Source organism: Melozone crissalis, unplaced genomic scaffold (genome assembly GCF_028551555.1).
Source record: "Melozone crissalis strain CALT ecotype California unplaced genomic scaffold, PUWL_Pcris_2 ptg000075l_1, whole genome shotgun sequence".
Lineage (NCBI taxonomy): Eukaryota > Metazoa > Chordata > Aves > Passeriformes > Passerellidae > Melozone > Melozone crissalis.
Genome location: NW_026535852.1, coordinates 865,285 through 890,994, shown reverse-complemented (window position 1 = coordinate 890,994; position 25,710 = coordinate 865,285). Strand labels below are relative to the sequence as shown.

The following is a 25,710-nucleotide window of genomic DNA, read 5'->3' as shown; positions in this document are numbered from 1 at the left end:
ATTATTTGGGGAAAATACCACTCAGAATGCAAACAGATTGAGGATTTAGCTGTGCCATAGTTTTTTGCCTTGCTAAGTTATGAGTTATGAACGGGACATGGGGTGGGCTTATTAATAGAAAATAAAAAGCTTGGAACCTTTTCCCCCTTTGGTTTTTTTCTGCAATCCCTAGCAACATTCAGATCCTCTAGGAGGAACCTACCTATTTCTGGTTCTGTGCAGCAGAGGAGGAAAACAAAAAGCCCTTTCCCCTGCATCCCAGCATTAAAAGGAGCCGTAGTGGGTTTAATACAGAAAATCCATTAGGCACAGGAAAGGCAGGAGCCTCCTATCAAGCTGCAAGCAGGAATGCTTAAGCACAAGGCACTCAGGCAGTGGAAATGCATTCAGAGCATTTAGCACGTAGGATTAATCGAATTATAATTTAATCATCTGATCAAACACTAATTAGCATAATCACTTGAGGGGAAAAGCTGCCAGAGGAACAGACGAAGAAACACCTTGGGCACCCAGCACATTTTAATGACGAGAGATCGTGCACAGATAATTTTTTTTCTCTCCCCTTAGTAAAACACAACAGAGATTGAGGACTGTGGTGCTGAAGAAGCAGTTTGAAGCACTCCTGGATCACACACAGTTCTCCAGCATGAAAGATGTTCAAGCAGGGTCTGCAGGCTTCAGTTTATTCAGATTTCAGAGCTGTAAAAGCACAGGAGCACTCCACTGCCCTGCTTTGCCTTGTGAAGGCTCGAGCACGAGCACACACTTCAGCCCACTGTGTTTCCATTAAAATCATCCCTTACTGTTTCCCCCAGAGTCTCCCACATGAATGTTTAACTATGGATCGCTTAGATGACCTTCAGGGATACAGCAAAGCATTAGCATCCTTTTACAAACTGCATTTGAAATAATTAGTCTAAATCAGCTGGGTTTCTCTGGCTTGGGGCAGGCAAGAATGGCAAAGCAAGAGATATTAAGGGAACTTTTCTGTGTAATACTGTCTGGCTTTGCTGGCAAAATCATACCACTTTTGTGAGGCAGAAATCTGGAGAGACCAGGAAAATCACCCCTGCTGTTTGCTCACACAATCCAATGACACTTGTTAGGATGAGATATATGGACAGGGGGAAGCCTGGAAGAATTTATGGAAAGGTGGAAGGAGAGAAGCAGGACTTGGACAGGGAAAAGAACTTCCAGAGGTGTCTCTTGTTTGATTTTTTACACAAAATAAAACAGCTGAATTACTCTGAATAAGCATTTAGATTTTCAAATGGATAATTCTTCTGGACATTAAAAACATCCAAATGTTATGAACTGCAACATTTACAGAGAAGATCATAAAATCACTGAGATTAGAAGAGACCTCTGAGATCATTGAATCCAATCACTAGTTCACAATTAACCCATGTGCCACATGACTGGGCTCGGGAAAAGTTTCCTACAATGTTATGTAAGGCAGCAGAATGATGAGCAGCTTACCTACATTTAAAGGCACCAGATCACACAGGCTCAAGCGTGAGCTAATTTAAATTGATTGTATCCCTCTTACAAAGCTATTACTAATAATCCTTTCAGCTCCTCAGAATGAGTGTACATTAATAAAACAAGGTAACCAGATACAGCACAGGGCAAATTTACCTCAGGGTTTGCCCACATTGAGCACCTTCTTATTTGCAATCAATATTCAGAGTCTGGAAACTCTCAAGAAAGAAGGAAGCAGGTGATGATGCCAGAAAAGCTCCCAGCAACAGAGCCGTGTGTCCCTTTAAAGCATTGTCACACTTTCAATAAGTGATTGATAGATGAGCTAATTAAAAAAAAAACACATGGAATGGTTTTGGTTTGAAGGGACCTTAAAGATCATCCATCTCCAATCCCCCTGCCATGGGCACCTTCCACTAGACCAGGTTGTTCAGTTGCCCAGTTATCAGGCAATAAATCAGTTTCTCACTGACATGAAGGTAAAACCACCATGCTGCACACACAATCCTGACTCAAAGAGGGAGATCCTCTACCACCAACATGGAGGCCACTTAATTAAAAAGTGAAAGTAGTTCCATTCAGATTTAAAAGTTATGGGGTCAAAAATATGTTACTTGTTTAAAACATCTAGGTTGATATTCCTGTTTGTTGATTTCCAAGCAACAGTTTCTTTTAAACTCAGGAGATTTTGCATCTTTTCCCAAAAGCTGCAACATGGCAAAGTGGGAGGGGAGGGACACAGAGCTGGTAACATTACCTGAGACTGCCCCATGGAACACAGCAACCATCTCCCCAAAATCACCCCTAAATCTCTCTTCTCCTCCTGCCCTCTGGAAGGTCCTGAGCCCAGTGAGAGCATCCCCCGCTGCAATCCCAGCTCAGCTCCCCACATCTTCCTAACCTGCAAGAGCACCAGCCCTGTGCCATGCCATGATGCCTTCATTTTCCACTTGGAAGCTGTTCCAAACATGCGATTTATTTTATGTAAAAATTTCCTGAGCACCAGGCCAGCTGCACATGCCTTAGGAAATGGCAGAGCTGAGATGCTCAGCCAACCTTAACCCCTACCCCAATTATTCCAATGAGTGTCCATGCCAGGGACTGAGAGCAGCAGAAGCAGTGTGGGGAATGAGAGCAACTGCATTACAAGGCTGTGATCCTTGAACACAGACAAGCCAGAAACTCAATTTACTGACACCAAAAGTTCTCAAAACCCCTTGAAATTAAGTAGCAATCAGACTACTGTTATTTAGGAAAATATTTTTTTTTAAATCTCATTAAATCCTTTTGAAATTACTAAGGCCCAGTGTTCTTCTCTTCTGAGGAAACACATTTGGAGATGTGGTAGAAATGCTCTAATTGCTTTTACCCACTAGGGACTAACTTTTGGACTTAATAAATATGCACTGAACTGCGGCAGCTGGTGTCTTCAGACAGGCATTTCTTTTGCCCTGCTTTGCTTTCACGTGTGCCAGTGGTTGGATGTTCCAAAAGGCCTCCAGCTCCACCACCAGTGGGACAAGCACAGCTTGAGCACATGCAGCCACATCCCTCTAAAGCCACACTGCTCCTAGAGCATGAACACAATGGATGAGGGCAAAAACTGGTGAAGAACAGAAGAATTTTGGACAAGATTTTTACTCTAGACTAGGATAGAAAAGATAAAACCTGATCCTTTTTTTCTTCCTCTGAAAAAAAGAAACATAAATATTCCCTACCCCAGGCTGTGTTCCTACCACAACTGTTGGGTGTTCCTCAGGACTTGATAAGCCAGCAGCTCTCCAATTTGTTACAAAGAGCTGCTCTCCAGTGGGGAATTGGGGACCTGCTCCTCTCCAGCCAGGGGTGTTCCCAGGATTCCCAACCCAAAAGGCCCCACGATTCCTACCCCAAAAGGCCCCACGATTCCTACCCCAAAAGGTCCAGGATTCCCACCCCAAGAGGCCCCAGGATTCCCACCCCAAGAGGCCTCAGGATTCCAATCTCAAGAGGCCTCAGAATTCCCACCCCAAGAGGCCCCAGGATTCCCACCCTAAGAGGCCCCAGGATTCCCACCCCAAGAGGCCTCAGGATTCCAGTCTCAAGAGGCCTCAGAATTCCCACTCCAGGAGGCCCCAGAATTCCCATCCCAAAGGGCCCCAGGATTCCCATCCCAAAAGGCCCATGATTCCCACCCCAAGAGGCCCCAGGATTCCCACCCCAAAAGGTCCAGGATTCCAATCTCAAGAGGCCCCAGGATTCCCAACCCAAAAGGCCCCAGGATTCCCATCCCAAAAGGCCCATGATTCCCACCCCAAGAGGCCCCAGGAGCGATGCTGGGGGATCAGGCACCTGCTCTGAGCAGACTCCACTGCACCAAACCTGACAGCTCCCACCAGCTGAACAGCAAATTACCCCTGCCAGGGCTGCTCTAAAAGCCTGACAGCTCAGCCTCTTTTCCTGAGGATTAATTATCTCCCTCCTGCCCAATAAAGGAGCTCAGCTCCTTCCTCCTTCACTCAGATGAGGAACTTGCCCTTCCTACCCTACAGCCACGCTGACATTTGTAAGATTGCTGTCCAGTCTTGATCTCCTCCAGTCCCCCAAATCCATTTGCCTCAGGGCAAGAGGTGAAATAAATATAAATTTCTATGGAATTTAGGGAAATTCTAGGGAAACTATGGAAAATGTGGAGAGAAGACAGGTGGTAGGCCTCAAACTAAACCTACAGCAGAGATTAAATAACAGGAGTAGATATGAAGGAAAAATCTGAGTGCAGGCAGTGAAGGAGAAGGGTAGCTGGGACTTGGAGCTCCCAGGCACACAGCAGGATCCATGGGGAGCACCAGCTTCCCCTGGCACAGACCAGTGGCCAAAAGAGAGCACTGGGTAGTCCCAAAGCCACATTCTGTCGTGTTCTCCACCCATAGCTCACAGGGGAACAGGCTCAGCTTTGCCTTCCCCACTGCAAACAGAAGGCAAGACCTCAGGGTCCTTCACCATAACCTGTCCAGCCCAAATGTGGCCTTCAGAGCATCCTGCTGTCCCCCAGGGATTCATGCCCTGTGAATGCCCTCCCTCTTCTCACCACACCTTCCATCACTGGCTGGATACCTGTGCACTTGCAATTCACCCTTTTCACTTTGTGCCCCCATCCCTCCCTCTCCCCTAAGCATTCATTCTGCATTTTATAGATAAATACCTATAAAAAGTTGAGAACAAAAAGCCTCAGACACAGCTGACAAAACAAAAACCATGGTAATCATCACCTAGCCCTCGGGTTCCATAGTGGGATGAACCTCACTGCCTGTGCTTGAAATGATGAAAATCTAGTTTCTAGAGCCCCTGCACAACAGGGTTGTGGAAAAGGTTGTCATTGTGGAAGAGAAACCTTGAGGTCATGCAACAAAATTAGAAAGAAAGACGCAAAGGAAAGCTCCTTAAATAAATACAGCTAAAAGCATAAAATATAATGCAAATATTGCTGTAGACATTTGAAAATCACTTAACTATGCAAAAAGCTCTCTAGATTGGATGTCTGCAAACATAACTGGCGAACTTCTGTTTCACTGACAGCTTCCCAAATTACTTCCTTCATATCATGACACAGCAAACACTTTGCTTTGTACTTCACAAGTGCAGTTGCAGCACAAATTATGGTTTACTTGCCTAGAAATAATATATGAACTGGCTTTTAAACTGCCCCACAGAAAAGCCACTCAATGAGAGGAAAAAATTCAGGTGGACAATGCGTAGTGTGGATGGTGAACCACGTTGCAGTTTAAGCTGAGGTCCACCTAAAGCCTATTTTGCTTGAATGACATTTTTTCCAGCAAGATCCCATTCCAGGGACATCTGAATCTGCTTTTCATACCAAAAAGGACTTTGTCAAGGACTTGTTCTGTCCTTAGCTCAAGCCAGGAGTGTTCTAACAGCTTGTCACATGCTCACCTCATAATTATCAAGCGACTGACTCCATGCACTCACAGTATTTTCCTGAGTCAGGGCCAAAATTCCTAATAAAACTCACACAGAAAACCCCAAAGACTTCAGAAGGTAATACCACAAAACAAAAACACACAAAAAAACCCAAACCCAAAACACAATGGTTTCTGATAGAAAAGCAATTGCACAGGAGAATTCAACAGAAGCCAGAGCTTGCACTTTATGCATCACCTTTCCATGACCAGGGGAAAAAAGCAACCAAGTAGATTTGGGTGCATTCAAATCCTGCCATGAGATGAGTGGGAGTGGGTGGAACATGGACACAGCAAACACTTTGCTCCTCCAAGCCTGCACATTCCAGCAACTCAAAAACTCTTCCCAGCTAAAACAGGAGCCAGCTTAAACAAAAACCACCCTTCAAAGACTGACATTCGTCATTTAAACTCCACACTCTACTAAACCTCTAGAAAACTTTACTGAACAAGTTGTTATCCTGGGGATAAAGAGCAGAGCAGGGAACAAGCTCTTCCACAAATTCCTGAGCTCCATTTTGGCACCCAAAACCTGGAGCCACTGGGGTCTGCCACTCTGCAAGGCTGAGAGACGAACACCCCGAGCGTGCAGGCTCAGCATGAGCCACTCCATTTGCAAAAAACCACACGAGAGGATTTCACACCAACAGATATTTATATAGACACAGCAACCCCACAATCTTATCTGCAGAATCACTGTGAGTAGATTATGGAGACAGGCAACTATTTGCAGCTACAGTGCAGTATAATTATATTCTGGCTGCGTTGAAATAGTCGCGGTCATTTCAAGAATATTATTCTGATATTCTTAAAACACTGCAGGGCTCCCCAAAGTTACTGCAACAATTTAGATGGCAGAAAGTTACTGAGAATAATTTTTAGCCTAGTGCAAAACATAGACCTTAAGCCACAAATTTTCTGCATGGGATTACAGTGTAATTAATTGGAAGAAAATAGCATCAAGCACACTTGGACAGCAAAGCAAGCACCAGATTTTCCATACACAGTAGTTTTAAAGCAGTTATAAGCTATGAAGAATTACATATGTAAATGTGCAGAAATATATATGCTTATTTTAAAATCTCAGAAGGAGCTGTGTCACTGACAAATTACACTGAGAGCCACACAAGCAGGATCTCCAAGAGAATGCATGGAGAGGCACCAGGCAGAGAATTCCTCAGGTGATGCCCTTGTCTCTGCCACGTGGGTGTGGAGCACAGAGCTATTTTCAGCCGTGCTCTTGGGCTGCCCCATGGCCCAAACTCCTGCATTTCTGAGGGAAATGTCCTTCTGGAAGCTTCAGCAGGAGCACATCAGTGATGCAGCTCCTCAGGGCTGGTCCCTCCCTCGGTGCTGAGGGAGCTCCAGGGAGCCTGGTGTTTAGGGTGGAGGTGACTCTCCTTCCCAGAGCCTTTGCATTTCAAAATGGCTTGCTATAAATAGGATTGCTGGCTCACTCTTAAGTCTTACTCCCTGCCTTCTGAGCAAAAATAGCTTAAATAGGGATGCTGGGAAGACTTGCTAATCTCTGTCAGCCTGTCTGTCCATCCACCTGCCTTGCTTTCCTTCCTCAAAACAGATCATAGCATTTGTTGCCCACTCCACTGTGAAAGGTATTTATTGACACACTCTACTTTTTCTTTTTCTGATGAGTAACTCAATGCTCTGATGGGGAAAAAAAAAATACGAGGTAATAAGAATTTTTTTTTTTTTTTTGTGAATGGCAACGTCCAAAGATAAGCAATGACAAGGAAAAAAAATCCCAGTGCCAACAAATGCCTGAGGAATCAGTGGCTTGTTTCTGAAGGTGTTCTCTTCAGTGCTCTACAATATTGAGCTGTGAAAGGCTTTTATTATTGAATATCTCCCATTTTGTGTTATTTTATTTTCAAAACCACCAATTGTTTGATGAAATGTTTTAAAGGGGCAGGGAGGTGAAGACTGAGAAGATAAAGCTTCTTTTGAAGAATTGCAATTTCAGATCTTAATTTCATTGATTTAATAATAGTTTAAATGAAAAGAAAGTGATGATTAAATAAGATTATGAAATAAAATATACTGTGAAACAAGTAGTTCAACTGCAGACACCTACACATTCACCTTGAAATAATTAAGTATTCTGACGTATATTGCAGACCTATGTTGGTTAAATGGATTGTTGTAAGATATTTAGAGTTTCAATGACTCAAAAGAAATAACACATTAAAAATGTCAAAAAATGTCTCTTAGACTAAAAGATGAATAAATTTTTTTACTCCCATCTTCAATTTTTTAAAGTAGAAGATGGAATTAGTTTTTCCTATTGCAAATCTGAAAGACTGCAAGACCAAGAGGTTGATAAATGGCATGTGCCAAATAAAATCAAAGGCTAAATGAGTGGTGTGTTCAAACAGGCTTTGATCCTACACATATCTTAACTTTTTAATCAGAGTAAACTTTGTGAAGAAAACAAAAAAGTCTATATATGTTGCTCCTCAATCCATTGCCCTGACCTCTCACCCCCAGAAAGATGGTTCATTTTGTTGCTTTCTGCTGGTTTTGTCACTCCAATTGTTAATAAACAATTATAAACAATTGTTAATAAACAATTATTATATGTATGTATATATATATATATACACATATATTTATAAAATTATAATGTAAATAGAGGAGAGAGGGTGGCATAGTTAAGTCTCTCATTCAGGTAAAGACACAAAAAGTGAGGCCCAACCTGAGCCCAGCTCAGAAACTTGCACAACTCATGAGCTGGAGGAACTTTCTGGATGAGCTAATCACCAAAACCCATAAGATTTTCCCAAATAATTCAAATTATTGGTATATTATGTGACAAATGTTTACTCAAGAACAAACAAAATTAAAATCAACTTCTAAGCTTTTCCAGATGCAGCAGCACTGAGGAAATTCCACTGAAATACATCCCAAATTCTGTTTTCATTTCAGGGCTCCTCACTTCCAGAGAGCCCTGGAGGGGTTGGAGCATGTCCAGGGCAGGGAATGGAGCTGGGAAGGGGCTGGAGCCCCAGGAGGGGCTGAGAAGGGGCTCAGCCTGGAGAAAAAGAGGCACAGGAGGGACCTTCTCACTCTCCAAAACTCCATGAGAGAAGAGTGGAGCCAAGTGGGGGTCGAGATCTTTTCACCATGGAAAAAGAGAAAGGATGAGAAAAAATGGCCTCAAGTTGCACCAGGTAGGTTTAGATTGGAAATGAGGAAAAATTTCTTGATGGGAAGGGTTTTCCAGCCTTGGAACAGTCACCCATCCCCAGAGGGATGTGGAAGAGCTGCAGATGTGGCACTTGGGGTTAGACAGGGGTTAGTGCTGGACTTGGCAGTGCCGGGGGAACAGTTGGGCTCAAAGGTCTTTTCCAACCTAAACAATCCTGTGGTTGTACGAAATCACAGTGCAGAGCTGAGAGCTGCAGTAAAGCCCTGTTTAAGGTGGTTTTGAGGTTTGTTTTTACAACTTGCAGAAAACAACTTCTCCTTGAACCACTCCCAAAAACACCGTCACTGTCACACACATCTGCTGCCCTGTGCTACGGGAAGAAGATGCAGCATCCCCCAGTTTTTCGTGACCCTTGATAGGAAAACACAGGCAAAATGCCTCCTTGAGCTATCTCTGTGTGCTCCCACAGCTGAGGAAGACACAGATTCTGTGGTTTGCTGCCCACTAGTGTCCTGTGGCTCCAGCTCCAGCACAGCCACTGCCCACACCACGGGAGGAAAACCCCCGGAGAGCCCCAGCAGCTGGGGGAGCAGCACACCCCAAGCACAGGAGAAACAAATACAGATATCCCCATGGCCTCTGACTGCCCAGCAATAAGAGTTTTTCTCCCCTTGGCATTTGGTGATTAATTAACAGCTATTCATAGCTCGGGTAACACTGGATTAAAAACACCTTGAGCTGTGCTGTGCCATCCACACACAAGCACCAAGCTGAATGCTTCCTGCACATCCATTCAACTTCCCGAGGTGAGGGTCTGGATACACAATTCCACACAAGCTGTGCATGTTTCTCACTATGTTTCCACTGCTCTTTTGCTGGGATGTTGCATCCCCAGCACTGAGAATCACTATTTTCTTGGGGGACGCTCAGCCCCACCGTGGCTCTGGCTCCTCATCCTCCAGCCTAACCCCTGCTCTCAGTCAGCTCAGTGTGATCCTTCTCCATCTTCCAAAACGCTGCTAAAACCCATATTGATAGATGTACAGCAGGGAGAGGATTCAAACAGGAAATCATTTTAATGGAAATGTATTTTTAGTGTCGTCTGTGCTGTATTGGTGCCTCCCGATGCTCGATTGATTTCAGCAGAGCATCTGTGGGCAACAGGCATGTAAGAAATGCAGCCTGAGAGAAGCTTGGAAATGGGTTCAGCACAGCCACAGCAGACACTGAAAGATCCTCATTTCTGAAAGCAGCACCTGAACTAGCTTGATCAGGCAGGATTTTGAAGGAGGCCATTCTCCCCTCAGAGCCTCCCCTGCCTTCTCTAACTGTAATTAGTGAAATGCCCCACTATTAATTATGACCAGGCTACTTCTGCTGCTCATTCTGGAATGCTCAGGGAGAGTAACAGGGAAGGTGGTGCAGGTAGAGTAACCCTGAAAGGCAGCTCAAAAGCCTTGCTCAGGATTAGAACTGCATGACTCAGGCTTTCAAGGTAGTGAATTCAGCTGCAGAGCTCCCACTGATGTCTATATCATCCCACGCACTTTCCAGGGCTGCAGTGCATTCATGGTTAATAGTTACCTGTATTCTTAAAGAACTCACAGCAACCAGAGTTTAAACCCCTCACAAAATACATAAACTTTAACCAGGTATTTGGGGAGGTTTTTGTTTCAGGCTTCAGAAATACTAATTGGATGGAAGAGCGTGTCAGTACTTTATTGTCCCCAGAAGGAAGCTATTTCACAAACATAAAGCCTTCCCAGTGACACTGCTCATATCTAATTTGACAAAATGTATTTGTGCTGAGTGACTGTAGGGAAATATGGGGGCCAACCTTGTTATTGTTATTCAGATGGTTCCCATTATCTCCAACAGAAATTAAGCCCAAGACTACAAGTGCAGAGTTAAACCTATGGGTTTATTTTTAACCTATTTCTCCCCTCAGAAATAAAAAGAAAAAAAAAAAAAGGAAAAAAACAAATCAAAACCAACATGAACATGATCAATCTTACACATTTTTAAGTTAAAATCACACATTGGAAAACCACTTATACCTGTGCTGGTATTTTAAGCAAACATGGTGTGGTTCCATAAGGGGTTAGAAAAGGCAATGGCAGAAGCCAAGCAGAAATCAGTCCCCCCCCCGCCCTCCACTAGATACACTCATAAAAGAGCCCTGCCTGTCACACAATGGAGTTCAGATGGAGTTATAGATAGAATAATGAAAATAAATGTGTATGTGACATATCTATTTATATATGCAGTCATTTCCTTCAAAGAGATACATATCTGATATGACACTGCATTAAAATCTGAAGTCCTTTAAAAATATTATTCTCTGACTCTTGACTCTGATAAAATGGCCTTAATAAGTCCTAATAAGTGCTACCAATGAATAAAACCATCTTATCCAGTCTTAACATGAAGGAAGGTGCCATTTTCTTCCAAGATTTCCCTTTAGAACACCCTAAAAATCTGCATTTTGACATCAAGTATGATGCCAAAAACAAACAGACTTTTTAAGTTGCAAAGAATCGTTGAACCACCCACTACATGTTTTCACAATGCTCGCATCTTGGAATATTGCTGTACACAAAACCATTTAATTTTAGTCCCCCTGGAGTCACAAATGTACAGATGTTGCTGTGTGGCAGCACAGAATCCATGCAGATGCATCTATCATGTACACATTGCACTCTTCACTCTTTGGGAGACAAATTCAGGTTAGACTGTGATCCAAAAACACATGGAAACTGAAAGTGAAATTACTGCTGACTTCATTGATCAAGGAATAAATGGAAGTGATTTTCACGATACTTCGACTTCATAAAGCAAAAATTATTGTGTTCTTCAAAAAAACCCTTGCAAGGAGGACTAACTAGGATAGAACATAGAATTTATAGCATCAGTACAGTAGGAAAAAAAATTTGCTCTTTTTTTTTCTTTTAAAATATGACTTCTGGAGAGAACCAGGGTTCATTTCTATGCAAATCTAGTTTAAAATGAATAGCCCTGGTCAGAGCGCACTTCCAGGCTGATTCTTTCTGTCCTATTAACAGCAAATCTCTCCCTCCAAGGTATCTGGCTGGAGAGGACACAGAGAAAGGCACAGTGCTGCTGCCTGTCAAAAATAAATAAATAAATAGATAATTTCTTAATGTTAAAACTTGTTGCAGTTTCCTTACTGCCAAAAGAAATGCAAAAAAAAAAAAAATTCCAAGTTTACACTTTGGGGGATTTCAATCCTTTCGTATTCTGAGGCACGCAGAAGACAAAAAAAAAATGCTTTTAAGGTCGCTCTAAATCCACACATTTAAGATTCACCTCCTGATTTCTGCCCTCCCCAGCGCTTCACACTGGACCAGCCATGCCTGTCAGTGTGTTTTCTCATCCAGTGTCTACTTAAGAAGATGTGAAGGCACCCTCATCCAGCATTCATCCCTCACCCTCTGCCAGAGGTTCAATTATTTCCATCCTTCAGGAATCCTCACACTTTGCCCTGTGCTCCTCTCTCATTCATTCATTCCACACAAGGAATTCTTTTCCCTGCTCTACCTGCTTTGCCCATTTCGAGAATTGTGTGTTTAATCTGATTTATCTGGCAGTGTGAAAAGCATTTCAGGCAATGTTACGTTCTCGGATCGGAGGAGGCAGTGCAATAGAATAGCTGGCACCCCAGAATAATTTGTTTTCTGTCCTTAAAACTGCAATGCTGAACGTGCATTTTTAATAAAACTTAAGCAATTTAAGCATATTTTTACACATGCCATGGTTTTCAATCAAATATATCTAAATGTTCCAAAATACCCCAACCCACTATTAAAAACGCACAGAAACTGCAATAAATGTTTGTCAGTCAAAGAGTTGGCAGAAGGAAAAAAAATAATTTAAGAATAACAGGTTTACCCTTATTCTATCCCCACTCTAATTTCCCTTCCTAACTTTATAATTGACTAAAAGTCTTCAACCTTTCCAGATGATGTAATGCTTATCCGTGCATATTTTTACATAAATGAGTGAGGGGGAAAAAAATCGGAACAGGTACCTTCAAGGAGAAATGATGAAAGTTAAATAAATTTAAAATACTACTTCTTAAATATATGTAAAAACGTAAGGTGAAAGCAGAGGGCAAATAAAAAAAAAATATGCGAAAGGAAGCAATATCTCAACGCGACCGCTTAGGATGAAAGCCCTTCAAACCATCCCCGTGTGCTCTGACGGATTTCTACGGCACTTGGCAAAAATTCGGTACTTTTCCAGATGAGAAAGAAAAGAAAGAAAAAGCGCCTCTCTGCCTCCTCGCCTCTGCGAGCACCGTCTCATTCCGAAGGAGGCAGGCACGGAGGTTCCGGGCTGTCACTTTGCGAGGTGAGCGACTTTCAGCGATCACGGCGCTCTCGCTCCTCGCCCTTCTCTCCCCGCAGCCGGCGCGACGCTCCCGGCACAAAAGCCACCGCCGCGACCCGCTCTCCCCTTCCCGGCCGCCAGCAGAAGGGGAAAGGATGGAGGGGGACAAGGGGAAGGGATGCCCGCGGCGGGGCTCACCATGCGAGATGCTGTGGAGCAAGGCGACGGCCAACATCCACATGCCCCCGCCGCTCCCCCGCTCCCCGCTCCGGGCTCGCCCTCGCCCGCCGCGCCCACGGCCGGGCCGGAGCTGGCAGGCAGCGCGCACCGGGTCCGGCCGCCGCCTGGCTCGGCTGGTGGCTGCTCGGAGCCTGCGGGGCCGCTCGTCCGCCCAGCGAGCGCTCAGCCCCGCCTGCAGCCCCGCGGCTCCGCCGACACTCGCCCGGCGCTCGGGCGGGGGAAGAGGCGGCCGGCGGCGGGGGCGGGGGGCGGGAGCGCGGCGGGGCCCAGGTGTGTCCTTGGCTCGGGGAGGCGCCCGCAGGACGGCGGGGGCAGGGCCACAGGTGACAAAATCCTCCGGCGCGGCCACACCAGCATCCCCGGCGGCAACAGCGGCGGCCGGCACCGAGCCGCGGCGAGCCGGCTCCTCGCACGCCTCCTCCTCCTCCTCCTCTTCTTCTTCCTCCTCCTCTTCTTCCTCCTCCTGCTGCTGCTGCTCACACGGCTCCCCTCGGCCCGGCGGCAGGCGGGCGGGCAGGCGGGCACATCTTCCTTCCTTCCCTCCTTCCTTCTTTGCTTCTTCCCTCTCTCTGCTCCCTCCCGGCTCGCTCCCGGCAGCTCGGAGCGCTCTGAGCCCGCTGCTCACCTCCCCTGGCTCCCGGCGCGGCGCAGGGACCAGCGCTAACCCCAGCCCTCCGCAGTCTTAAAGCAGCACCAGGTCCGCACAGTGGAAAAACCCAAGACCAATAGAAGAAGGCAGCAGAATTTGCAGCCTCTCAATAGTTGGCTGAACTGCGGCCGTTTGGCATCAGCTGAGTTGTATATGACTAATGTGTTGACAAGTCGTGTGGGGGGACTGGAGGAGGGGGCCCTTCTAGAAGGTCACAGCCCAGACAGGCGAGTGCATCAAATAATTGACTGGGATTCTGTGCACCGCTGAAGGAAAATACATACACACACACACACACACACACACACACATCTTGCAGTGCTTACACAGGTCCAGATACTATTTGGCCTTTCATCTGCGTCTCTTTCTGTGGTGAGACGTTTTTTTTCCTCCTGTAGTGAAAGAGTAAATTGCAGTCTCTCTAACTAAAAGCAATTTCTGCGCCTATTCTTTCTTCACATCTGTGATGTGAAGGTAGGTCTGAAAAGGAAAAGGAAAAAAAAAGGAAAAAAGGGGGGAAAACATTAAATGAAGACAGCTAAAAAAAAATCAATATTGTGAAATACATAACAGCATTAGGGCAACTCTGGATTTAAGCTGGAAGATGAAAAGCAAACACAACAAAGCAATAAGGAATCTCAACCTGCAGAATCCCCAGTGTGTTACCAACAGGATGACTTCACGTTTGGGGGACAATATTTTTTTATGAAAATGCCTTATAGCAGCAGACATTGCCCTGCTGCCAACACCCTGCCTTGTGCACTGCAATGAAATCCAGGAAAGGACATCCCCCAGAAAGACACTGGGATGGACATCTGCAGGAAGCTCAGCAGCAGCAGAACTGGGCAGGGAAGGAGATCTGGCTGGAGACGCTTCTAAAGCCATAGAGGACAGATCAGAACACAGCCCTGAGGTGTTGTATAAGGCCCTTCTTTCTAATTCTTGACAAAACCAAACAGTGAAAGCCATCAGGAGAGAGCTCAGCTCCCTGCATCCCATTTGGGCTGGGCTATCAGCCAGGAGAGACTGAAGCCTTGGAGGGAAAGCAGGAGAGATGAGACCAATATTGGGCAGGGAGTCACGGCTGCATTTAAGAAAAAAGATGTGGGTAACCAAGGAAGATCTTCAGGGGAAAATAGAATCTGAGGCTGTAAAACAAAAATTAAAGAGAGAAGTGCAAATGTCTTGGCAGACAAAAAGAAAAAAAAAAGAAGGAGAGAAAAAGAGAGAAATTTGTTTTTATTGGGAGTGGAGTTCTGTTAAAAATAACAAAACTTTAATCCATTTAGGAGAGAGCTGGTGACTAGCAGAAATGTTTAAGTATAGATTTGAGAGCATTTGGGAGAAGTTCATGACAGATTTGTTCCGGCAGCTCTTTCAGAATTGCTTTGTTTCCTCTTCTGAAGCCCGAAACATGTTTAGGGCTTAAGAGATACAATGTTCTAGACATTCTACAATGACAGAATAAATAAACCTCCTTCCTATACATTTCTACCTCCTTTACTCATCTACATAACTCTGGTAGCCCTTGGCAAATTTCAGCTTCCTGAAATTTGAACTGTCTCAAACAAGCTTGTGTGCATTTCAGTTCATTTAAAACAACCACAGCAGCTGCAAAGTAAAAGAATAAATCTTTAATTTACTCTTCAGTGGCATCAAAAGGCAAAGAGACCAACTTCCAGAGGATATTTAACATTTTTTAGCAGAATCCAAACAACTAGGGCAGCTTAATCCTTGTCCTGGGCTGGGTTTAAGGAGGGGAGGAGGAAGGCAGGATGCAATTTTGCATGAGAGCAGGGTTCACTGGTCCTGCTGCTCAGGGAATGACTTGGCTGAAACTAAAATTCAACAATCTGTCAAAGTGGAGAAAGAAGACCATATGATAACTTCCACGCAAAGTACGTGACATCAGTCAGGATGCTGCTTTTCAAGTCTGGAAAATCAAGCATGATCAAGCTTCAGCTGCAATCAAGGCTACTCAAGGTCATGAAGGAGAATCCCCATTTATGGTTTTTTGTTATTGTTTGTTTGATTGAAATATAATGTCTTAGATTAAGTGGCTGAAAATTACTTAGTTCTTCCTAAAACAAATTCAGCGATTTTCCAGCAAACTATCTCAATTAAAATTCCCATATAACTATATCTTCTCTGGGGAAAAAAAAAAAGCTTTTGAAGTTATTGATCTAGTTGTAAGGATCAAAATTTTATTATTTTATTATAAAAATTTTACTATTTTATTTCTTAAAATAGTCTCAAATTCTTCATCTGGGTTTAGACCATCTACTGGTTGACTGTATTGGGTTGACCATCCTTGCTTTCTGCAGCTACCACAGAGCTTGGTGAGGAAGATCTCCTGAAGTTAACAGAGATATAACAACAATTCAAATCAGCTGATGGTTAACCTTGAATGCATCTCAGGCAACTTTTCAGGTCCCACTGTACTGCAGGAGGCACAAGGAGATTTTCTATTAAGACCTCACCGAAACCCTAAAGAGTTTGAACCATCTGGTTCCAAAGGGATATCCAGAACACCAGTTCTGGCCATGCACATTCCAGTTCTCCCCCAAGCCACCGGCATGAAGAACATGCAGAAACATCACCAGCATCATCGGTGTGACCACATCTCACCTAGTCATCAGCTTTCAGTTGAAATATCTCCAGTGAAAACCACGGGAAGGGTTAAATGGTGGGGTCTGCGCACCAATTCTGCAATGCAACTGCATCATATGCTCACCTTAACTGAGCAAACACACAAGGAATGACCACAGCAGACCAACACAAGCAAGAGCTGCCTCGTGGAAAGCCTTTCTGAAAATGAAGATGAAAATTAAGGATCCAAGTTTTCACATCCCCACATTGGAAGATGATGTATCTGTTGGATGACAGATATAACCCACAACCAGTCTTGCAAGGGAATTGTTTCTTCAAAGAAAAAGATAAAATAGTCTGTCTACAATAAGTCTGCATTGATTGGGACTTTAAAAAAAAAAAACCCAAAAGAGTCTTCCAAGGAGCAGCAGCTCCTTGTAATTGGTAATTGGTTCTATTCAGATCTTGGATGGTTTCATAGACTTTGGGCTTTAGGGAACTCAGTCAAATATCTGCCATTGAAGCATTCAGCTATTCAAACAGAGCCCCTCATTGTCATTCGGAATGCAAAAAACTCATTTGCAATTTCAGCTTTGAAAGTGGTTTTAAAAGCACCTGAAGGAAGAAAGAATGGGAGGGAAGTAGAGAGGAAGTGAAGGGAAAGCCTGGTGAGAGAGGAAGTTCTCAACAGTCAGAAGACCCGGGGAAAGGAAACAATAAAAAATGAACATGCCTGAAATCAGAATCTAAGAGAATGATCAGCCCAGTTTCTGGGAGAGATGACACCTTGGCTCAGTCATCCCTCAGTTCCTAAATCATTCTGTCTCTCCTCGTTACTGACCTCTTTCCCTGACTGGAGTTTTCTTGGCTATTTTCTGGCAGCATAGCAATTTGAAAGGAAAATATGAGTTATTATCTTGTAGACTAGGTAAAGATAAGCACAGAGGGCTATAACTAAGAAAACTCACTTAGTTCTGCATTAAGTCATGATTTTCATTTGAATAAGATTCAGAAATTTTTCAGTTCTGCTAAGAAAGGAATTGTAGTCCCAGTCAGTTTAAAAACAAAAAGAAAGCACATACCCCTCTGAGATAATAACAATAAAGAAACAAAACCTGGAATCTCTCAAGAAGCATTTTTTAATCTTTTTTAACAAAAATATGGAAAGAACTTGTGAATATTTGGGTGAAATATAGTCCAAAGCGTTCGAATCTCGATCTTCTGAAACAAACTGGGAAATATTCTCCATCTTCTCTCTGATTCATATCTGATTTAAAGATGACAAGTTTGAACCACTCTTCCCCAAATTTTCAGGTAAACCAAAGCTTTGTCACTGCACCCATAATAAAGGGAGGTAAACTCAAAGAGGGATAAAAGGACCAGGGGTTAAGAAGGGAAGAGGAGCAGAAGTGGGAAAGCTTTTTAGTAGCTTCCATCGCTCTGGAAACAGGAGAATCAAAAGCCTTGTGAGAACAGGTTTTCCTAAGAAGACTTCATGCCCGATTTGATACTGGAAAGATTCAGATAAATGTTGAATGCTTGTCAAAACCAATCGCTAAACCTTCTGATATTCACTGGCTACCAAGCCTAATGCTCATATCTATAAGCTCGCAGTCAGCCATTTCTTATCAGGACGAGCTGCAAAAATTAAATATTTTCCATGAGACACTTAAGGATGGAAAAGGAGTTTCTGGTTCTGTAAGTACCATTAAGAAGATGGTTAAAAGTTGAAAAGCTCTGTTTGTTACCGTGCATCTGGGAATGCTCAGGATGGAGAAACAAAATCTCAACCATCTGCATGCAAATACTTGTGAAAGCTTCTGTGCTGCTGGTACCTATCTATTCCACCCCAAAAATGCAAGGGAAAAACTACAATTTGCTTCATTTGAAGCCATTGACTGCTGCAAGCTGATAATGTGCAGGAATATTGTTATCTGGCAAAAAAATGTGCTCTCTTGCATGACCTGTTCCTACAGTACACACACAATTAGCCATTCACTCTTGATATGCTCATGGATTAAAGCAGCAGCTTTCAAAACACTCTGGATGGCTTAATACACACTGAGCTTTAAAGCATAAAATGGGGATTTTTATTTATTTTTTTTACTCTGCCTGAAGTTACTCTTCTCTGGTGCAGCTCATTCCTGGGGTTCCAGTAGCATTTGGAAGATGTGAACAAGCTCTCCCCATTAGATGGTTCTGTGAGCACAGGATCAGTGGGAAAAGGAATTTCCTCTGGATATTGGTCAGAAGGCTGAAAACTTAAGTCAGATGTCTATGAATTTTTCCTTTTTTTTTTTCAACAACTTGGAGTGGGATTGGTCTCTCTCTCTCTTTCCCAGGTGAGTGTTTATACTCTTATACACATATTAAAGCAATGAATTAATTATGTTCTACTTAAACTTGGCAGGCAAATGGATTGAGACTGGACAGCAGGTTCAGAAATTATTAGAGAGAAGGATGAGAGCAGCTGACAAAGATGTTTCTTAGAAATCCATGCTAGAGTAAGGCATTGGAAAAATCCAGTCTGTGGGAAGGATTTTAAAGCCTGTGTATGATTCATGTTTTCTTCAGAGAATAACAGATTTTTCTATTTCAAGCAACATCATCAAAACATAGGGTAGTGATTATTTTTTTTTATGCTGTAGTCTTCTCTTTGCATTGCACCTTGCAAACAAACAGAGAAGGTAAGATTCTCACTGCTTAAAAGACTGTCAGCTAGAAGAAAAATATTTCCTTTCAGAGTGGAGAAGCCAGGAGAAATATATTTGATTTTTTTTTTAATTTTCACATCTTCATACAGACAAGTTTGTTCCTAACACGTGAAATAGAGAAGGGGAGGAGGGTGGCATGTAAAACAGGTAAATAAGAAAGGTGGGGACACAGCTCACAACCCTTCAGCCAGCTGTCCAGGGTGAAAACATGGGCTTGAGAAAAGGCAGAGAGGCTTCTCTCAGTGCTAATTGGTTCTCACAAGAGGAAGCATCATAACATGACACCCCAAGCATTATGGCACTGGAGATATCCACTGAAAACCTCCAAATAAAGGTGAACTGAGCCCCTTGGTGTGTCTGATGTGTGTGCAAAGACAAGACATTAAATAATTGGCATCGAAAAATTGTAATGCCAAGATAGGATGGGATGAATCACAGACACTGAAATCACAGGGACAGCTGTGCCACACTGTACATGTCATAACCTTGCAGCATGACAGGGATGAGCCAAGAGGACTATTTCATTTCTGAATGTGATTTTCCATTATTTGGGTTAGGAGTCAGAGCGTTTTAGCAATAGATCTAGAACTCCTCAGGGTTTGGATGCAGGCATGTCTAAATACACACAACTGCTTCTCATTGAGAAGAAGTGATAAGAAAAGAGGAAATTTGAAGGAATATCACAATTTCAACACAGTTTAAAAAAAAATGATGGCTTCAAAGCTCTGCAAACCTCTCTTTAATAATTGCTACAGTGCAATCCATTAAGGGCTGTAATTGTGTGGGAAGAAGGTTATCCCTGGTCCTGAGCCAAACACTGATTTCTATTACCTGCTCTGGATGCCAGTGGCTCACCAGGAGTAGCAACCACATAAACAAAACAAGAATTGAGCAGTTGGGAGCCAATATCCCCCTGGCCAGAGTCAATGCCAGGAAGGCACCAGAAAGAGCAGAGTTCTCCGTGCCTTGGGCAATGCAGTGTCCTCCACATTCTCATCTTCCTGACTCCCACCTCCCTGCAGGCACCGAAGAGGGATGATATCTGATGATATCTGTGCTTGCAGGCTGCTGGGAGCACGTGTGAGCCTGGCTCTGCCCAAGCCTGGTGCAAAGGAGGGGCTGCAGGGCAGCAGCAGCATCGCAGAGCAGCAGTGGAGCAGGGATGCAGGGTTGCCAAGCAACAGCCTACCACGGGAGGGGGGAGATAAAATGGGATAAAAATGGGATATAAACTGTGTTTGGTCATGAGGGGCCACAGCAGCCCTCCCATCTGCCTTTCCCCCTGCTTCCATTGAGTTGTGGGTCTGGATTTCACGAGAGGGTTTGGCCACAAGCGTGTCCTGCACCACGAGCTCCAGTTGGCTCCTCCAGGAGGTTGCAGCAGGGAGAACCCCAGGAAATGTTTCCTTTGCCAACTTGTCGTCATGGATAATGCAGCAGGAGCAGGAGCAGGCTGCTGTAGGTTCTCCACACAGCCTGACCCAAGACACACAGAGTGAAACCAGACCTGCCCCAATCACACATCTGCAGCTCCATCCTTTGTCTCAGAAACACAATCTAGGGGAGATGCTTCCCTCATACCATTCTGTGCAACAAGTGGAGCTTCTGTGTTATTCCTATCTAAAGTTCTTGTCCCTGTTCTGTGAGGAAATCAACATTTGAGGGCATGGCATCAGAGGAGACCTTCACAAAGTTTCTAGGCAAGAGCCTGAAAGCTTTCAGCCCTCAGCTATTCTGGTGAAGAGGGGCCAGCTTGTGAGGGAATGGAATAAACAAGAATAAAAACTCCTGACAACTCATGGGGCTGGACCACAGATGCTGCAAAGACTTTTCTGACCCAAGCCTCTCTCTGCAAGAACAATCTCCCCCCGGCCCAGCTCCTCATGGCCATGCCCCACACCACAGCTTTGTCCCAAAGCCAGCTGCTGGCTCCAGCTGTTCCCTGTGCTGCTCTGCCTCCTCCCTGGTGGAAATGAAGATTTTCAGTTTGACATCAAAAATTCTTTGTGACTCTCCCTCTTCTGTTAACCCTTTCTTGCCTGTCCACTCTTTGTACCCATTAGCACCAACAAAATGTGTTCTCATACACCATTGCACAAACAAATTTGACTTCATATTGCATTTTATTTAACTTATCATTATTTATGGACCAAATAAACAAAATACTTTGGAGGAAACTGCATTTGCATTTACTTTTAAATATAGAGCATAAGTTTTACCAATGGAAATAGTTCACAGATAAGATGGCTATATTATCTGTGCATTTCAAGTGATTAAGTCACGTAGGAAAACACAAAACTTGTCTCTCTTCCATCCATCTATTTTGGTCTCCTTTAATAGACTAAAGAGAGGAGAAAACACATTTAAGACCCACCTTAAAGTGAGTGGCTGAGGTAGAACAGAAATCCCAGCTTGGAAGTTCCCATTCCTCTGTCTCCAGTATGATGTGGAGAGGCTGCAGTGAATTGCACCATAAACACTTCAAATTAAGCGAGATGAGCAATGTCCAAAGCAGCCAACTGTTGCTGAGGTTTTAAATAGCAGCAAGCCCACAGGCAAGATCTGAAGGCAGCTAATGGAGATCCTGTTTTTTGGGGAGGAAATTCTTCTACAAGAGCAGAAAAGCACTTGGCTGTAAGTCTGGCAAACAAGTGGGATTTCATATGCTGGCTGGAGATGGAAAATAAGGCAAATTACTTAGGGGGAGAAGTTTGGTAGGGATGTGTTTAGGAGAATTTCAGCAGCAGAGAATTATGTGGTAGAGAAACAATGGGATATCCTGTCCTGTGAAGGGTTTCAAGTTAAAATGAAAGCCTGGATAAATATGAGTGACAGCAATACATTGAACTGGTATTAAAGGAAAAAAAATCAAAATTGTCGTGTCATCAACTGGTGACAACACATCTGCAGTACTGTGTATCACTTCTGGTCTCCTCAGACCAGGAAAAACTCAGACACAGTGAAGTGGGTCAAGTGAGGGATCACAAAAATTGTTAAAGAATTGGAGAATCTCAACCATGAGGAGAGAGCTGAGAGATCTGTGATTATTGGGACTGGAGAAGGCTCAAGAGGATCTTAGTAATAAGTGAAAATAGAGGATGGGATGGGGTAAAGTAGCCTGACTCTTCTTGATGGAATTCAGTGAACAGAAAAAAGGCAAAACACACAAATAGAAACCACACAGCTCCATTTTAAGATATGATTTCATATCTATGTAAATAATGCATTTACTTTTTCAGTGAGGGTTAAAGCCACTGGCAGAGGTATCCTACAGACTGTCCATCCTTGGGATTATTCAGAATTTGACAGGACACAGCCCTGAGCTACCTGCTGTGGTAGTTAACCCTGCTTTGGGCAGCAGGGCTGTTCTAGACCTGCCTAGGTCCATGAGGTCAGTCTCATGGATCTGTAGTAAAACCACCAATTTAATTCTCTTATTCATTCCCTTAGGGACTAATTTTTGGGTTTGCTTGGTGTCCTGGTTTGTCACCCCAGGACAGCTGAGCTTTTTGTTTTCTTTTTTTCAAGTATAGTCACCTGTCCAAAGTGGTGTCTTCACCACCAACATGTATTTTTAGGTAATGGCGGCTAATTTAAAAAGCCTCCATTTACTGAGAGTTGCCACAGTTGGGTTTTCTCTGAATTGAAGAGCTCATAAAGTTTATTGAGTAAACAGCATCAATATCACCTGTGCTAGAGAAAAAATGGGCAAATAAAGAGTTTTTCTGCCTTCCCTGTAAAGGGCTGCAGTTTAGTGGGGATGGAAACAGGTGAAAAATGCATTTCCTCCACTATTTTGGATAATTGTCCCAGCTGTGGCTCCCTCAGCACACAGAGTGGGTGGGTGCAGGCCACAGTCACTGCAGGGAGGGACATAAATTTTATTGAGTAAACAGTGTCAATATCATCTGTGCTAGAGGAAAAATGGGCAAATTAAAAGTTTTCCTGCCTTCCCTGTAAAGGGCTGCAGTTTAGTGGAGAAGGAAGCATGTTGAAAATGCATTTCCTCCACCATTTTGGATAATTCTCCTAAAACCACAGACCCTGTGCCTCCCCAGCCCTCAGCACACAGAGTGGGTGGGTGCAGGCCACAGTCACTGCAGGGAAGGATTTTGGCACCAGACACAGAGGGGCAATGTTTGCCTCCAGAGCCATCAGGGTGCACTTTCCATCTGTCCTCTTCCATCCACATGGATCACATCCCTGCTGATCCATCTCTTCCCCACACAGGCTGTTTCCTCCCTCCCCACCTGGCATTCCTCTCACACAGGATCCCTCCCTGCTCCCATCACTCTCCTGAACATCTGAGTCCTGTTCCTGCTATCTCCTTCTTTGAAATATGACCAAAACACAATAAGCTTTAAGCATTTTTTAGTTGAAGGTTAAGCCAGAAATCTTCAAAAGATACACCTGTCTTGCATAATATCTCCAGTCTTTCCTGCACTGTGGAAAAAATAGCTTCTTACTATTTCTCCCTGCTGTTATCCAAAACTTGAGTAGGAAAAATAAAGCTATGCTTAATTAGTTGCAAGTCAATAAAATAATCAAGAATATATTATATCAAAATAGGTTTATTTAAAGAAAAAAACTCACAGAATATGCTAGATGCTGAGGCACTGAATTATTGAATTGAACTAACTTTCATATTCAGGTAGAAGTTTAAGGTTGAACAAAAAGTTAATTGACATAACACCTCCTTTAGGGAAAAAGTTGAATTTAGTACACTTGAAACATTCTGCTGTATGAGTTCAAAACTTCAATACAGTTTCTTAACTAGCACGCTCAAATGACAATAACATTTTTTTTCAGAAGAAGAAAAACGGTAATTTCATTTTTTTTCCACATGAATTTTCGGATTCCTGTCAGTTTAGAACTGAAATTATACCAGGTTAGCTTTTGTCATGGGACATTAAATTAAACTTCTGTTTTTCAGTTAGTTTTAATACACATACTGAGGACTTCACTGTAAGGAGTGGTTTTCTAATTGTTTTTCTGTATTTAGATGTTCTTCCAGACACACAGAAAAAGAAGTTTGGTGATCTCACTTTAAGCCCCAACAGATAATTGTCATAGACCATGGCACAGAGAAATCTCTGCCCTCGAAATTTGCAAAAGTGATCAGCAGCTGTTTCAGTCATGACTGATGGGAGCTGGCAAAGCTTTGTGGGCAAATGCAAAATGCCCACGTGTACACGTCCAGCTCGAGTGCCACAGGCTTTTCACATCAGGAATAAGCAGATCCCCCTAAATAAACTTTACAAGGTGAGGGAGGGTTGATGGGGGCAGGGAGAGGCGACATCTCATTAGTTTCCAATAGTTAATATGAAGAAATGAGTTCCCAACAAGTCACTGCTGCTGATCATGACACAGAATTTTCCTCTGTGCACTGGAGTCTGCCCCAATCATTTGTTGTAGCCAATGCTCTTCCACGAGTGCAATAAAAACCTATACCTAGGTATTATTTAAACCTATACCTAAACCAATAGGTATTATTTAAATACATCTATAAATTCAGCTCCCTGGAGGAGATGTTTCTCTAAAGATTAACAGGAAACTGTTAAACACAGCAGATACAGCTGCCACGCATAACCTTCTCAGCAGATACAACGCAAACTAAGATCTTCCAAATCCCGCATATATTAATTTTCTTTCCTGTGCAGGGTGACAAATGACACAGGGGTGGCTATTTCTCCCGTGTCCTTTTGCCAGAGGGAGGGAGGGAGGGGCAGGGGAGGAAGGTGTCCTTCGTGCTCCCCCCGCTAAGGATGGTCGGATGTCCGCAGAAAACGCCGCTCGCTTGCGGGCTGTCCCTCCGCGGGGTGAGCGGCTCGGAACGATCACAGGGGGAGCTCGGAGCGATCACGGAGCGGGCTCGGAGCGACCACAGAGCTCGGAGCGATCACGGAGCTCCTTCCTCGCCCTTCTGCCGGCGGCTCCCGCAGCAGAGCCCCGCATCCAACCCCGCCGGGCACCGGGGGCACCCGGGACAAGGGAAAGGATGCGGCGGGGCTCACCCTGCGAGATGCTGCGGAGCAAAGCGACGGCCAACACCCCCATGCCCCTCGCCTGGCTCGGCTGTGGCTGCTCGGAGCCTGCGGGGCCGCTCAGCCCCGCCTGGGCCGAGGGAAGGGGCGGCGGGGCCCAGGTGTATCCTGGGCTCGGGGAGGTGACAAAATGACAAAATCCTCCGGCTCCTCGCACGCCTCCTCCTCTTCCTCCTCCTGCTGCTGCTCCTCACACGGCTCCCCTCGGGCCGGCGGCAGGCGGGCGGGCAGGCGGGCACATCTTCCTTTCCCTCCTTTCTTCCTTCCTTCCTTCCTTCCTTCCTTCCTTCCTTCCTTCCTTCCTTCCTTCCTTCCTTCCTTCCTTCCTTCCTTCCGCCACTTCCTTCCGCCACTTCCTTCCGCCACTTCCGCCCCTTCCGCCACTTCCGTCACTTCCTTCCGCCACTTCCTTCCGCCACTTCCTTCCGCCACTTCCGCCACTTCCGCCACTTCCGCCACTTCCTTCCGCCACTTACTTCCTTCCTTCCTTCCTTCCTTCCTTCCTTCCTTCCTTCCTTCC

At 44.3% G+C, this 25,710-nt stretch overlaps 1 protein-coding gene across 4 annotated transcripts in view; it reads right to left on the bottom strand.

The window, feature by feature from the left end:
* DSCAM (DS cell adhesion molecule) overlaps positions 1-13,221 on the bottom strand; it is a 467,981-nt gene extending 454,760 nt beyond the window's left edge. For all 4 annotated transcript variants that reach the window (XM_054290027.1, XM_054290028.1, XM_054290029.1 and 1 more), the window contains exon 1: positions 13,153-13,221. In XM_054290027.1, coding sequence (XP_054146002.1) covers positions 13,153-13,195 — 43 coding nt within the window. In that variant the 5' untranslated portion in view covers positions 13,196-13,221. The remainder of the gene's footprint in view (positions 1-13,152) is intronic.
* Between the last annotated feature and the right edge of the window lie 12,489 nt (positions 13,222-25,710).